At 46.8% G+C, this 15,156-nt stretch overlaps 1 protein-coding gene across 1 annotated transcript; it reads right to left on the reverse strand.

Moving 5' to 3' along the window:
• Positions 1-1,703: 1,703 nt before the first annotated feature.
• MIP (major intrinsic protein of lens fiber) lies at positions 1,704-4,702 on the reverse strand (the record flags this gene model as incomplete). The annotated part of the gene is made up of 4 exons (XM_080811345.1): positions 1,704-1,889; positions 3,190-3,270; positions 3,687-3,851; positions 4,343-4,702. The coding sequence occupies 4 exons, from the start codon at positions 4,700-4,702 to the stop codon at positions 1,704-1,706; spliced, it is 792 nt and encodes a 263-aa protein (XP_080667471.1).
• Positions 4,703-15,156: the final 10,454 nt, after the last annotated feature.

Below are 15,156 nucleotides of genomic sequence, written 5' to 3' on the forward strand. Positions count from 1 at the left end.
TGGGGAGTGGGGCGGGGCAAGCCGGGCTGGTCCCTGTAACCCCAACTGAGCCGCGGGGGGGGAATGGTGGTGGTGGTGGTGAAGTAAGGAAAAGGGAAGCGAGTACAAGTACTGTTTGATCTGAGTTGATCCCCTATGGTGAGCTAAGAACCACAGCGCTATAAATTTTCTCCTAAAATAATAGGGATCAAAGCCCGATTAGAGGTAAATTTGCAAACATTCACCCCCCGCCTAGTCAAGTGGATTATTCCAAAGTCTCAATGGTTAGTTAGAAAAATTAGGCTTTATTTGGGAGGAAATGGAGAGTTGAGCTACGGGCTAGAGTGGTCTTCCAAGCTAGAGATATAGTTTTAAAGCTTGCGAAGCGAGCGGGCTCCTAAAAGGAAGAGAACAACAATAAATATTCATTGGTAAGTTGAGGATCTCCTCTGGACTCTGCTGAGATGAGTGTATTTTGCTGATGACGAAAAAAGATAGGGCTCAGACGAATAATAATCTGAATCATTAAGCATTTGAATAGAAGGAATCAATTTCTGGGATATGAAGAGAGTTTTAAGAGATTTGCTGAAGATGAAAGGACACACGAGAGAAAAGTGAAAAGACGCACACAAAAAAAGGAAAATAAAGAAGACTATAAAACTAGGGGTAAATGCAGAAAGATACCATTTGAAGAGTGTTTCTGATCTGGTCTAACTAAATTAAAACTCTGAGGATCAAAGCCTCTCCCTCCTACGGCCCCCCACCCCTACCTCTGCATTTGCTCTGGGCATCAGATTTCCTGTTTTGATCTTAGGGAGCTCTCCTTTGGCTTAAGTACCAGCTGCCTGGAGGCTCCTCTGGGTATGTCTGGCAGAACTGCTAAACTATTTAAATTTTCTAGGTTCTAGGCTCACCCTACCCCTTGTTTAGATTGGGAGCTCACTGGCACTGGGCCTCCCAAAGAGATCCATCATACCAGAATGAACACAAAACCCAGCTGGTGGATGTAGACAAGTTTATGTGGCTTTACCGAACAGTTAAAACCCCACCGGTCACTTTTCTCAGAGCTACTTCCCCACCCAAGTCCCTGGGGCAAGCATCCCTGAGATAAGTTGGCTACACTCTTCCATTAACTTCTCCCAATTTTTTTGGTACAATTGCAACCTGTTATGGGGCTCATGCCTCCATTTTCTCTCTCCCTGCCCTCAGCCCCTTCTCCCAACCCTTGGAATGCCTTATCTCCATCTGCCTCCTGTGAGGAGTACCCCCTGCCTCCCTGCTCCTGCATAAACCTAGGGCCATAATAAACTTGACTGGCAGCAGGCTGAAGGCCAGAAGCTGAAAGGTCTTGGTTCCCTGTGCTCACCATACTGGGTTGGGAGAGTAAGGTATAGGGTGATAACTTTTTTCCCTTCCCTACCTCTCCTGCTGTGCCCCAAAACTCAGACACAGCCACGTTCACTCACATTCATACCATTCATACTCACAATCATACACACAGCGGCGAAGAGAGGTGGGATGGGGAGGAAGGGAAGTTTGCACAAACCAGCTCATGAATGCAACTTGAAAGATTTCACACAGCAAAAGGGAAAAAAAAAACACACATAAATTAAAAAATAAAGAACTATATGTCCCTCCCCCAGTCTCTTTCTTCATCCAGGGGTTGGCTCAGCCCCTCTGAGTAAACCCAGAAGCTTCCTACTCCCTCTAGCCAACTGGAGTTTTCACAGGGCCTGGGTCTTCAGTTCAACAGGTTCCCCAGTGCCCTCTGGTTGTCCATTGGAGTCACTGGGCCTGGCGCCCTTGAGAATAGACAGTCTCTCAGAAACACTCTTGAGCCGGGGAAAGAGGAGAAAGTCGTAGAGGAGACTGCCTAGTCCCCCTCCAATGATTGGGCCCACCCAGTATACCTGCAGGAAAAGGAGAAGAAGAAAACAAACATCTGTACTTGGCACATACAACTGGGCACTATTTAAGCAGAAACCAGTGTTTGTTTTTAAATTCTAAATTGCTCTACTGCTTGTACCTCAAAACTTACCATTTCTTTTCTGACTCACCAAATTAGTCCTTTATCCCACATATATATTCTATTTCTTGTTACCAGCTTTCACTAGTTTATAGATTGCTTTGAAAAAGAAGTGTTTGATTGTGGTAAAACACATGATATAAAATTTACCACCTTAATCAATGCTAAGTGTACAGTACAGATGTATGTTAAGTATATCATATTGTTGTGCAACAAACCTCCAGAACTCCATCTTGTCAACCTGAATCTCTGTACCCATTAAACAACAGCTCCCCATTGCCCCTTCTCCTGAACCCCCATCAAGTACCCTTGTACTTTGTTTCAGTGAATTCGACTACTCTAGACACTTCACATAAGTGGAGTTATACAGTATTTGTCATTTGGTGACGGTGTATTTCATGTAGCATAATGTCCTCAAGGTCCGTCCCATGTTGTAGCCTTTGATAGGACTTCCTTCTTGTAAGGCTGAATAGTATTCCAGTGCATGTGGAGACTACCTTTTGTTTATCCACTCACTTGTGAGGGACACGTGGGCTGCTTCCACCTTTTCGCTTCTATGAATAATGCAGCTGTGAAAATGGGGATACAGCTTTGAAAAAAATTTTAATTATTTCTGTATGCTTGGCTGGCATATGGCTAAATAACACAGACTTAGCCAATTTTTATTGAGGCCTTAGTCCAGACCAGGTTCTGTGCTAAATATTTCACACGTACAATGTTCACACTTACTTCTCCTCACACCCCCATTTTATGGTAAGGAAACTGGGGCAAAGAATGACAGAGTCATTTGCCATGGTCACACACTGGGCCAATAATGTGCTAGAACTGGGTTAAGGTGCAGGTCCATCTGTACTCATACATATCCTGAGCCCTGAGAGGAGCAGGTTTTGACTTCCTGTTCAGTTGTCTATCCTCACAGTGCTAGTTTTAGAATCCTGTGGATACTTAGTAAAAAATCCCTGACCAACCAACCAGTGAAGGAACAACATGAGCAAGAGCTTCTCTTTCTAGCAAATTAATGAATTGTGCTCACAGAGGCATGCCAGATTCTGCGACAGCCCCTTTAGCTGAGTGCTAGTGAAGCAGTTAACATATCCAGATGGAAAGTGGGAACCAAACATGGAGCCTGCAGCCCACACCCATACAGGAGGGCTTTGGGATCTTGGCCCTCTCCCCTCACTCACCCAGTGGTTGGTGAAGTTTCTGGTGAGAATGGCAGGAGCAAAGGAGCGGGCAGGGTTCATGCCTGCACCAGTATAATAGATCTGCAAAAGACACAGTCATAACTGAGACACTTTGCCCTACTCCACCTCCAGCTTCTCTCCCCACAACCCACATGCTCCCAAGGGCTGGCACCTTGCCCCCAGCCAGCAGCAAGAAGAGAAGGATGAACTGAGGGTGGGCGCTCCACAATGGAGTAAAGGCACTATGGATCCCTAGACAAAGCCCACATCTACCCCTGATGCATACACTTCCACCTTGGGGTCAAGAAGGACCAGATATAGCGACCACAAGAGAGAGGACTAGAACAGGGTCGACTCCTCTGTGCCAACCAAAACAGAGTGAGGAGGACTATGTTCATGTTTGACCATGAGCTGGGCAGAAAAAAACTTTAAAAGTTGGGAAAGGTCGAAGGGCCATAGAATCCTTAAACAAGAAGTTTCTCTCCTCTCCTGCTTACCCCAAAGAGGTGCCCCAGGGTGAGGGAGAAGCCAACAGCCAGGGCTACAGATCCCAGGCGGCCATTGCGCCTCTCGTCGTATGTGGCAAAGATGCAGAGCACAAACTGGAGCGTCAGGAAGATCTCCACCGTGGTGGCCTGGCCCACACTCACCCCAGGGTGCAACTGGGCAGAAGAAGAAGAAAGGAGGCAACTCATTAGGGTTGTCCCAATGTTACCTCCTCTGGGCTTCCCACACAGCAAGCCCTGTATGGCATCATTTCCCTGGAGAGGGAGGATGATACAACCCCCTTCATAGTAATTGTATTTGTTTCTTAATTTCTCCCAATAATACTCCTACATGGTAGAAAGAATTGTACCCACTCAGGCAGATGAGGAAGCTGAGGCCCCGTCAGGTAAGATAATTTTCCTCAAGAACCTGCAAGGAGTTGGAAGGAAAGCTGAAACCAGAACTTGGGTCTCTTGAGTCAGTCCAGGCCTTTATGCCTTCCTTACTCCTCCAAACTACATTTGACACACATGTGTGCGCATGTGAGCACACTCCCCCCTAGCCCCCCATCCCCACAATGTCCCAGACCCCTGAGGAACTGATTGGCCTCCGCCAGGCAGGGAGTCAGGGTACCAGGTTCGTCCAGCCCCACTTAGCTGACCATTACCGTATTAAGTGCTAGGTTTCCTCGGACGGCAGGCGGGGTGACACTGTACAGCACGGCGGCCCCGGCCACGGCTCCCAGGAGTTGGGCTGCCATATAGCAGAAGGCCCGGAGCAGAGACATCTGGGAACCCACAAGGAAGGCGAAAGTGACCGCAGGATTGACATGGGCTCCACTGATGTGGCCCACAGCCTGCACCAGCGTAGCCAGGGCCAGGCCAAAGGCCAGAGCCACCTGCAGGACATGCAGGGGTCCGGGGGTCCAACGCAGTGAGGCCCCCAGTCCAAAAAAGACATAGAAGAGGGTGGCAAAGAACTCAGCAAATATGGCCCTCCAGAAGGAGGCTGACCTCAGTTCCCACATGGCAGGGGGGATGGGCACAATGCCTGGGTCCCTGATACCCCCCTGGCCTGATCTGGGTGGACAGTCCCCTTTATAGAGGACTCTTAATCCCTGGGAGGGGCAGGCTGAAGTGACTGGTCCAGCCTCTTAACCCCTTCAGAGCTGCAGAGGGCTGGACCCACTCTTACGCATCTGATAAAGCTGCTGGATTTTCCCCTCCCTCTTCCAAGGGAGATGAGCAGAGCCGTGGGTGGGTGTTAGGGTAGGGGTAGAGCCAGGGCTAGAGAGACTCTGAGAGAAAAGGATCAAGAACAGGGGGACCGTCAAAGTCCGTTTTTCTCTTTGTGTCAAAGTTGGGGTTCATGGTCCAGATTGACATCTATATTAGAACATTCCTCAGTTCTGCTTGGAAGATCAGTCAAATTGAGTTCACTTCACAGGGTATGAGACTGTGCTCCTAGGGGCCTTCAGTCTCCTCTGAGTCGGCCAGGGGTAAGGGTGGGGGCGGGGGTCAAGAGTAGGGTCCAGCAGGGAAGCTGGATAACTGAAGAGAATTCTTTAGTTCTCTGGGATTAGAGGGCTTTTTCCCATTGGTTGGTTTGGTCTGGAATCTGTGGACCCTGCAGCTCTGGGACAGAATAGTTCTGCTGTGTCTGTTTTTCTCCAAACCCAGGTTCCCTACCCCCAATCCATGCCAGCACCTCCCTTTCCAAACCCTCAGCCTGGCCTTGTAAACCACAAAGATAAGAGGAAGAATCTATCTTCCATGGATAGGGTGGGGGTGGGCTCGGGGACTGGGGAGGAGAAAAGGGCTTAGTAGTTAAATTTCAAAATCAGCTTATCCTTCATCTTTCCTAACTCAGAAAGTCCTAGCAGGAAGTACTCAAAAGAAAGAAACTGAGTTATGGCTATGGAGCAATACAAGGGTCTAATGCCTCCTAATATGGTCCTAATCAGGACCCTGGGGCCTTAAATCTTGATCCCTAAGGAAGAGTCTGGGGATGGGGGTGTCTGGACAAGCATGCTGGTCAAGGAGAGAGGAGAGGACAGAATGGGGTAGAAGAGCATGGGGAAAGAGGTTCAGTTGTGCCCAGGCTTGATGGGGGACCTAGTGGGGGGCTCTGCGGTGGTAGAGAAGGCAGAATGGGATACACTGGAAGGCTCTACCATCTCTACCCCATGGCAAGTCATACATGCCACAAGCGTTTCCCATGAAGCACCGGAGGAGAACAAAAATTTAAAGAAGAGGTCTGCAATATTGGTTCCCAGCATTGGACCCATCCAATACATCTGTGGAGAGAGAGGAAGAACACAGATTTGGACCTCTTCTCCTCTCATCCTCCAATATCCAGCTTGGGAATGGATAGGAACAGTTACAGCAAAGGCAGAGAGCCCATCTCACCCAGCCACATGTAGGAAGTTGCTGAGAACAGGTCAGAGGGCACCCAAGGAGACTGGAGCTCCCAATTTCATGGAAGAGGAACAATCCATTAGGGATCCTTGGAATCGCTTGGGTTTTAGAAGGCCCACCAGTATCCTCACTTCAGGCCCTGGAACCCTTGTTGCATCTCACCCAGAGATGCTCCCAGTTCCCAGTCACCTCTGTTGGTGTCCGAGGGGATACAAGGTTCATGCTGCTTCTGGGGAAAGGAGCCTGGGACAGGACAGCAGGTAGTATGTCATGGTAGTAAGAGCAGAGACTCTGGCAACAGATACCTTGGTTCAGATGTGGATGAGAATACAAAGTGACAGAAGTAGTTAAGACTGACAGTGGGAGTATAAACTGGGATTATCACTTTGGAACGCAGTATATAGCATCATATTATAAAGATGAACAAACATAGTTTCTGACCCAGGAATTTTACTTCTCATTTATATAACCAAGAGAAACTAATGCCTGCCTGCCTGCCTGCCTGCCTTCCTTTCCCTCCCTCCCTCCCTTCCTTCCTTCCTTCCTTCCTTCCTTTCTTTCTTCTTTCGTTCCTTCCCTCTCTCCCTTCCTTACTTCCTGTTTTTCTTTCTCTGTCTCTCTCTTTCCTTCCTCCCTCCCTCCCTTTCTTTCTTTCTTCCTTTTTCTCTTTTCTTTCTTTCTCTCTCTTTTCTTCTTCCCTCCCTCCCCCTTTCTTTCTTATGTCTCTCTCTCTCTTTCTTTCTTAGAAGGAGACAGAGAGGGGAGGGAAAGGGGTAGAGGGAGAGAGAGAATCCTAAGCAGGCTCCATGCCTGGTCAGATGCTTAACCAAGCGAGCCACCCAGGCATCCCCCAAAAGAAACATCTCTATACCTACACCAGGAGACATATACAAGAATGTTGAGAGTAACACTGTTCACAATTGCAAAATGCTTGAAGCAACCCAGATACCCACTGATAGGAGAATGGATGTCTAGACAATGATATATGTCTCTGTCTGTATATATACATATATTTCATACAATGGAAAATTATTTGGCAGTCAGAATGAGAGAACCTGGGGCACCTGGGTGGCTCAGTCAGTTAAGCATCTGACTCTTGATGTCAGCTTAGGTCTCCTCTCAGGATTGTGAGTTCATGCCCTGTGCTAGGTTCCATGCTAGGCGTGGAGCCTACTTAAAAAAATAAAATAAAAAGTGAACCACCACAGTGATACTCAATAACAGGGTGGAGTTTTAGCAATAAAATATCAAGTAAAAAAAAGAGTCCCAGAAGATTATACATGGCATGATAAACTTTTTATAAAATTAAAAAAAATCGTGGTGCCTAGCTGGCTTAGTTGGTAGTGCATGTGATTCTTGGTCTCAGGGTTGTGAGTTCTAGATCCATGTTGGGTGTAGAGATTACTTAAAAAAATATCTTAAAAGAATCTAAAATAAAAATATGCTTTTCAGAACACATACAGATAATATGAAACTACACAAAAAGAAAAATAAAGAATGATGAACACGGGGTTCAGGATGGTGTTTACCTCAGGCTGGGGGAGCAAGGGGATAGAGTGGAATATTTATTGATTTCTGTGATTCTCAAGGCTCTAGTTTTTCTGTTGCATGGTTGGTTTAATTGGGGTGCCTAGGTGGCTTAGTTGGTGGCACACATGGCTCTTGATCTCTGGGTTGTGAGTTCAAGCCCTCCACGGGGTGCAGAGATTACTTAATAAACAAAATGATGCTTAGTTTGTTACTTAAAAAAATAAATTAGGGGTGCCTGGGTGGCTCCGTTGGTTAAACGTCCACTCTGATTTTTGGCTCAGGTCGTGATCTCAGGATCCTGGGATCAAGCCCCATGTCAGGCTCTTCACTCAGCGAGGAGTCTGCTTGGAATTCTCGATTCCAGTTCTCTCTGCCCCTCCCCCCACAAACTCACACTGGTGCTTGTTCTCTCTCTGGTAAATAAATAAATAATTCTTTTTAAAAGTTAGGGGAAGCCATATGTAGGCCAATGAGGAGGGGATGTCATAAAGGAATAGTCCATGCCCTTGAAATCCTTAACAAACAACAGAAACAAACAAACAAACAAAACTGGCTATAGTTATCCCTACTAAATATAAATTCCAGAAGGGCAGGGATGTATCTGACTTGTTCACCACTGCAAACCCAAAGCTTAACACACAGTAGACAACAAATAAATCTTTGTTGAATAAATAAACATAAGCTCTCCAAGCCTCAGTTTCTTCTGGATCAAATAACATAATGTAGGTAAAGTCTTAACGTACTGTTTGGTACAGAATAAAGCACTTAATAAAATAAATAGGAGCCATTTGATGAGGGTTTTATTAAAAGCAAAAGCTTGGGGCGCCTGGGTGGCTCAGTGGGTTAAAGCCTCTGCCTTCAGCTCAGGTCATGATCCCAGGGTCCTGGGATCAAGCCCCATATAGGGCTCTCTGCTCGGGGGGGAGCCTGCTTCCTCCTTTCTCTCTGCCTGTCTCTCTGCCTACTTGTGATCTCTATCTGTCAAATAAATAAACAAAATATTTAAAAAAATAAAAAATAAAAAATAAATAAAAGCAAAGCTTATCCCTAACCACCAACTCTACAACCTCTTGTAGTAAGGAACAGAAGAGCAAAGTGCAGCTAATTCAGTCCCCTTGTTTACATCAAATAAAATGATTAGATTTCCTTATTTGAAGCTATCAACTTCTTTTTTTTTTTACTTTTTTTTTTTTTTAAAGTAATCTCTATGCCCAACATGGGGCTCAAACTCATGTCCCTGAGATCAAGAACTGTATGCTACACTGACTGAGCCAGCCAGACACCCAAATCTCTTCTCTTTATTCCTCACCAAACATTGCCTAGAATCACATGGAAAACTGAATTCTGGCCCATTTCCTTTCACATTGCCCACTAACCTGAATGACAAACTTCCAAATTCAACATAAGCTCTCAAAAACTCACTTGAGTTTTTGCATAGATTTACATTAAACTAGAATAGCCATTATTTTCCATTAGCCTAGACTCTTGATTTTTTTTTTTAAGATTTATTTATTTAGTTAGTTAGTTAGTGAGGGTTCAGGATCAGAGGGAGAAGCAGACTTCCTGCTGAGCAGGGAGCCTGATGTGGGGCTCCATCTCAAGGACTTTGGGATCATGACCCGAGCCAAAGGCAGTTGATTAATTGACTGAGCCACCCAGGCACCCCTAAAGAATGATTTATTTGAGAGAAAGAAAGAGAGAGCTAGAAACTACGTACACACAGAGGGAGAGGGAGAAGAGGACACCCCGCTGAGCAGGGAACCCCCACATGGGTTCAGTCCCAGAATCCTGGGATCATGACCTGAGATGAAGGCAGCTGCTTAACTGACTGAGCCAGCCAGGCACCCCTAGCCTAGCCTCTTTAAAGGCGGGCGGGGGCGGAGGGGGTAGCTGTGTCTCCCTTGAGGAGTGGAACCCAGGCTTCCCCAAGGCCCTGCTCAGAATGGGTTGGGTTTTTACCAATGCCAGTTCTCTAATAGTCACTGAGCAATCCACTGCTGGACTGGCTGGCCCACCTGCTTCCAGGCACTGCTAGTGAGCCACAGCAAACCTGGTGCGTACCTGCTGGATAGGGAGAAACACTCCATGCCCAGAGATTGGCCTATAACTCTTCCTGCTCACCTAGATGAGACCAGAGGTGCTAGGACCAGAGTGGGAGGACACAAACTACCCCCCGCCCCTGGCAGCCTCCCAGACCCCACTACCTATCTACCAAGACAGCTTTAAGCAAAGGATCTGCAACAAGTTACCCAAATTCTTAAGTGGCTGAGCCTAACTCATTGGCCTATTTGCATCATACTGAAGGTAGCTGAATGAGAGGATGCACAGAGCAGGAGGCCCTCCTCTTTTGTTCATTCCCTAAAGTCCTATCAGCCACCTGCCTTCATTACCTACCTAGTGTCACCCTACTCAGGAAGAGGGGCTGCTGCCTACCTGGATGAGTAACTGGGCTGTAGCCACCTGGGGCAGTGCTAGGTAGAAGAGGACCTAGGCCAGGATGGCTGCTGCGCTCTTGGCAAGGATACAGGACACCTCCCGGAGGGAGTCAAGCCAGTGGGCATGGTGCAGTGCCAGAGTGAGGGCAGGATTTGTCTGGGTCCCACTGACCTCATCAAAAATCTGTGCTAGGCTCACCACCACCAGCTCTTCAGGCAAGAGTTGAGGGACTGGGACTGGCACAGAGCTCCCACTGGGGCACAAGGCCCTTAAAACAACCCCTACAAAGACCAGGATGCCTAGGCCTTTAGCCAGCAGGTCTCTCCCAAACTGTTGGCACTATAGGTCCTGGGGGAGAGAGCGGGGAGGGGTAGGCAAGATCAGGCTGGCTGTGTGGGCTAGCAGTGTCTGTTTCACTCTTCTTCCCACTGGTCTCCCACCTCTCTCCTCCTCTTCCTCTTTCTGTTCCCCTCCCCCTCAACAAACTCTCCAGCCTCTTCATCCTGCACCTACTGCCTGGCCCGCCCCCCCCGCCCCCCCAAGCACCTGTCATGACAGGATGTGAGAAAGACTGAAGGACAGAATAAGGGAGTAGTCAGAGAATAAGCCCCCATTTGCTTTGACTGGGATTTAACAGCGGAGAAGAGGAAAAGTCTCAGTTTCAATAAGAGAAGGAAGGAGACTATAGAAAAAGATGGTGGGTTCTCCTTTCTGCAGGAATCTCATCTTCTAGATCGTCATTTCGCCAGTCTGGTTCAGAGTCTCTGTTGAGTATTCCGCTCTGATTTGGAGACTGCTTTTCTAGGTCTAGGTAAGTGGAGCTGGGATGAGGAGCAAGTGTCTCAGGTGCTTTCTCTGGAGAAGAAGGTAGCCAGAGAGGGGAGAGCTCCACTCCTGTGATTAGAGAACACTTCGTGTTCTTCCTTCAGCCAATAGAGAGGAAGCTCGTCCCTCAAACTGCCACCCCTACCCAGTCGGTGCTCTCCCCAAGGGAGCCTTAGACTTTCATACTCACACCTCAACATTCAGTCTCCCCAACCTTGTGCATTCCCTCTCCTACCCATCTCTTTATTCCTCTTTAGCCCCCCAACCCAGACTCACCATGGGAGGGGCACGAGCTTATAATGGCTTCTGTCTACCAGAGGTGCTCACAGTGAAAGTAGGACTCATCCTTCCACTTCCTAATCATCTTTATACAACTGGGTTTCAGGAGCCAGAGAAGTGAAGAGGAAAGCTAAAGCAAGGATCTGGAAGACAATGAGGATTCCAGGGAAGGCAAGGTAAGGATATTTCCATTCCTCACCAGAAACAGAGCAAGCCAGTGAGAAGGTACAATGCTGAATTGGCAACTGGGCCACTGGAATCTGCAAAGCAAAGTTCCTCTGAGGAATTGCCTGGAACTGCAGGGGATTCCTGGGGTCGAATACTTCTAGGATCACCCAAGACACATCCCAACTCATCCTTGTCATCTCTTCTGGTTAGCTTGGTCACTTTCTTTTTCTTTCTTTCTTTCTTTTTTTTTTTTTTTCTATCACTCTACTTCGTTATATTTGGGGTCCTTTCCAGGGGTTGCCAAAATTTTAAATTCTAGATTCTCCCCCCTTTTTTCTTCTTCCATTGGGTAGGCATACACATGTTTTTGAATTTTTTTTCCTACTAAGAACTATGGATGTGGAGGAAAAGGATTTGTAAAACAACAAACTTGGAGTAGTTACAAACTTATTTTAAGTATTAACCGCTTGTAGAAGTGAGCATCCTGGAGTCTCATCTATCTCTACACTAACTAGACTGAGTTCTCTCTTGATTACTAACAATCAGTCTTCCAAACTCTTTATATTCCTGGGGCTAGGGATCCTAAATTTACTGTACCCCCTTCAATAAAGAAGACTCCATTTCTCAGTCTCTGGGAGGTGCCATAGGAAGCATAATCTATAATATTAGGGAGGAAGTACATCTATAAATCTCAAGGAATCTGCAGGCAGAGCTATTTGTCTTGTCTCATTTCTCCACAGTGGGTCCCATGTGATTACCACAGCCACCTCTGACGTTATCTACCAGCTTACTACCTCTCTGAAGCCAAACCACAGCCAGCCCGTATCATCAAGACTTAGAGCATAACCTAGGTCTGAGTTCAATAGAAACATCTAACTTGCTGATCTTATAGGATTATATGAGGATCAAATGAGATATACCCAGGCAATAAACACGTGTTAAGTTAGCTGCCTTCAAATGTAAATGAAGTGATTCATGAATTAATCAGATATACACATAATTTATGGTTATCAAGTCTTGAACATCCTCTGTGGCAATTACAATGTAGGGTGAATTGAATCAAGATGTGGTCCTGAGGGGCTTGGGTGAGCATCTGTCTCTGCATCCACCATGTGGAATCTCTATCCTAACCCATATTCAGAATGCCATATCAGCATGTAACCCAGCTCCATTGTGTGCACAGTTTCATAGGACAAAGGCCCCAGCATAGCACAAACCAGCCTAGCAGCCCCTTTGGCTAGCTCCTGAGGGCCCCCCTTCTCTCTTTTTCTCTGGTTATGCTTTGCTGACTGCTGACTCCTGGCAAAGTCCAGAACAATCACCAACCTCTGAGTGCCTCATCCCTCTCGTGTCTATAGCTAAGAGCTCCAATTAGCACATGGGTCAGATGAGGACCCCCACATGTTAAAAATGGCCTAATCTAAGAAATACGGTGAAAACAGATTGACACATCCTGTTCTTGCCTCCTTCTTCCCTTTTCTTCCTAGGGAGTCATATATAACTCCATGCCAGACAAATCAATGCTCACTATGGTTAGAACCTGTTCTAAGTACTTAACAGTATATGTGTTATCTAAGGTACTGGTTTTCACTAGCATTGCACCATCAGTTTATACCCTACTTATTCTAGTTGACAGCCTCTCCTTAGATGACTTCACCTATTTCACTCTCCCTCAAAATTTATATCCATATATTTACAGAACATTTTCATGTGGGTGTCCTGTAGACACCTCAAATACAGCCTGTCTGAAACAGAATGAGGGGTGTCTGGGTGGCTCAGTTGGCTGGGCATCTGCCTTCAACTCAGGTCATGATCTCGGGGTCCTGGTATGGAGCCCCACATTGGGCTCCCTGCTCATAGGGAAGTCTGCTTCTCCCTCTCCCTCTGACTCTCCCCACCCCCACTCGTTCTGTCATGAATAAATAAATAAAATCTTTTTTTTCTTTAAAGATTTTATTTATTTGACAGAGAGAGAGAGAGAGATGGAATAAAAGCAGGGGAAGTGGGAGAGGAAGACGCAGGCTTCCCACGGAGCAGGGAGCTCCATGCTCTGGGATCATGACCTGAGCAAAGGCAGACGCTTAATGACTGAGCCACCCAATTGCCCCAATAAATAAAATCTTTAAAAAAAAAATGCACGAAAAAACAGAAAGAACTATCTTCCCCCATTCAAACATGATTTTCCTTTTGTTTTCTCCCATTAAATCAGAAACCTATGAATCAGCTTTGACTCTTTCCCCTATCCTCTCACTCCCACCTAACCAGTCACCAAAACTCGACCCATTCTACCTTACATGGCTTAACCCACACCATCTCTCACCTGAGGATTCTAGTGGCCTTAGCCCCCATTGACCGTTTCTTTTTTTTTTTTTTTAATATTTTATTTATTTATTTGACAGAGAAAGAGATCACAAGCAGGTAGAGAGAGAGAAGGGGAAGCAGGCTCCCCACCAAGCAGAGAGCCCAATGCAGGACTCGATCCCAGGACCCTGAGATCATGACCTGAGCCGAAGGCAGCGGCTTAACCCACTGAGCCACCCAGGCGCCCTCTTTTTTTTTTTTTCCCTTTTTTAAGATTTTATTTATTTATTTGAGAGAGAGAGTGAGAGACAGCATGAGAGGGGAGAAGGTCAGAGGGAGAAGCAGACTCCCCGTGGAGCTGGGAGCCCAATGCACTACTCGATTCCGGGACTACCAGGATCATGACCTGAGGTGAAGGCAGTTGCTTAACCAACTGAGCAGTAAATGGGTGCCCCCATTTGACCCTGTTTCTGGTCTCATTCCCTCCAATTCATTCTCCATGTTGCTGCCAGTTTTATCTTTATAAAAGTGCCTGTAGGGGTGCCTGGGTGGCTCAGTTGGTTAAGCACCTGACTTTAGCTCAGGTCATGATTTTGGGGAGTCTGTTTTTCTCTCTCCCTTTGCCCTTCCCCCACTCATGCGCGTGCATGCTCTCTCTCAAATAAAATCTTTAATAAAAGTACTGTAATTTGGGGCGCCTGGGTGGCTCAGTGGGTTAAGCCGCTGCCTTCGGCTCAGGTCATGATCTTGGGGTCCTGGGATCGAGCCCTGCATCAGGCTCTCCGCTCAGCAGGGAGCCTGCGTCCCCCTCTCTCTCTGCCTCTCTGCCTACTTGTGATCTCTCTCTCTCTGTCAAATAAATAAATAAAATCTTAAAAAAAAAGTACTGTAATTTGTCATCTCCCTGTGTCCCTTCAACTGTTCCTGAACGCCTGAAAGACATTCTTACTGTGAATATGTGACTCTTCATAATTCAGCTTTAACTTTTCCAACTGTTCTCCATATCTCCCCAGCATGAGGCCCTGACAATTTTGTGCTTCTTGTCACTCCTCAAAACTTCATTCTATTTCATTACCCAGTGCTTTAGCAGAAGCTGTTCCCTATACCTCGACTGTCTTTTTTTTTTTTTTTTTTAATTTATTTGACAGAGAGACACAGCGAGAGAGGGAACACAAGCAGGGGGAGAGGCAGGCAGAGGGAGAAGCAGGCCTCCCACCAAGCAGGGAGCCCCATGTGGAGCTTGATCCCAGGACCCCAGGATCATGACCCGAGCCGAAGGCAGACGCTTAATGACTGAGCCACCTAGGCACCCCTACCCTAAATCTCTTTTCCCCTTTTTTCTGTCAAGTGAAACTCTATCACTTCTTAATTATTATGCATGGAAATGTTAAGAATTAATTACTTGTGGGGCGCCTGGGTGGCTCAGTCGTTAAGTGGCTGCCTTCAGCTCAGGTCATGATCCCAGGGTCCTGGGATCGAGCCCCGAACTGGGCTCCAGCCTGCTCGGCAGGAAGCCTACTTCTTC

The sequence above is a fragment of the Martes martes genome (genome assembly GCF_963455335.1).
Source record: "Martes martes genome assembly, chromosome: 8".
NCBI lineage: Eukaryota > Metazoa > Chordata > Mammalia > Carnivora > Mustelidae > Martes > Martes martes.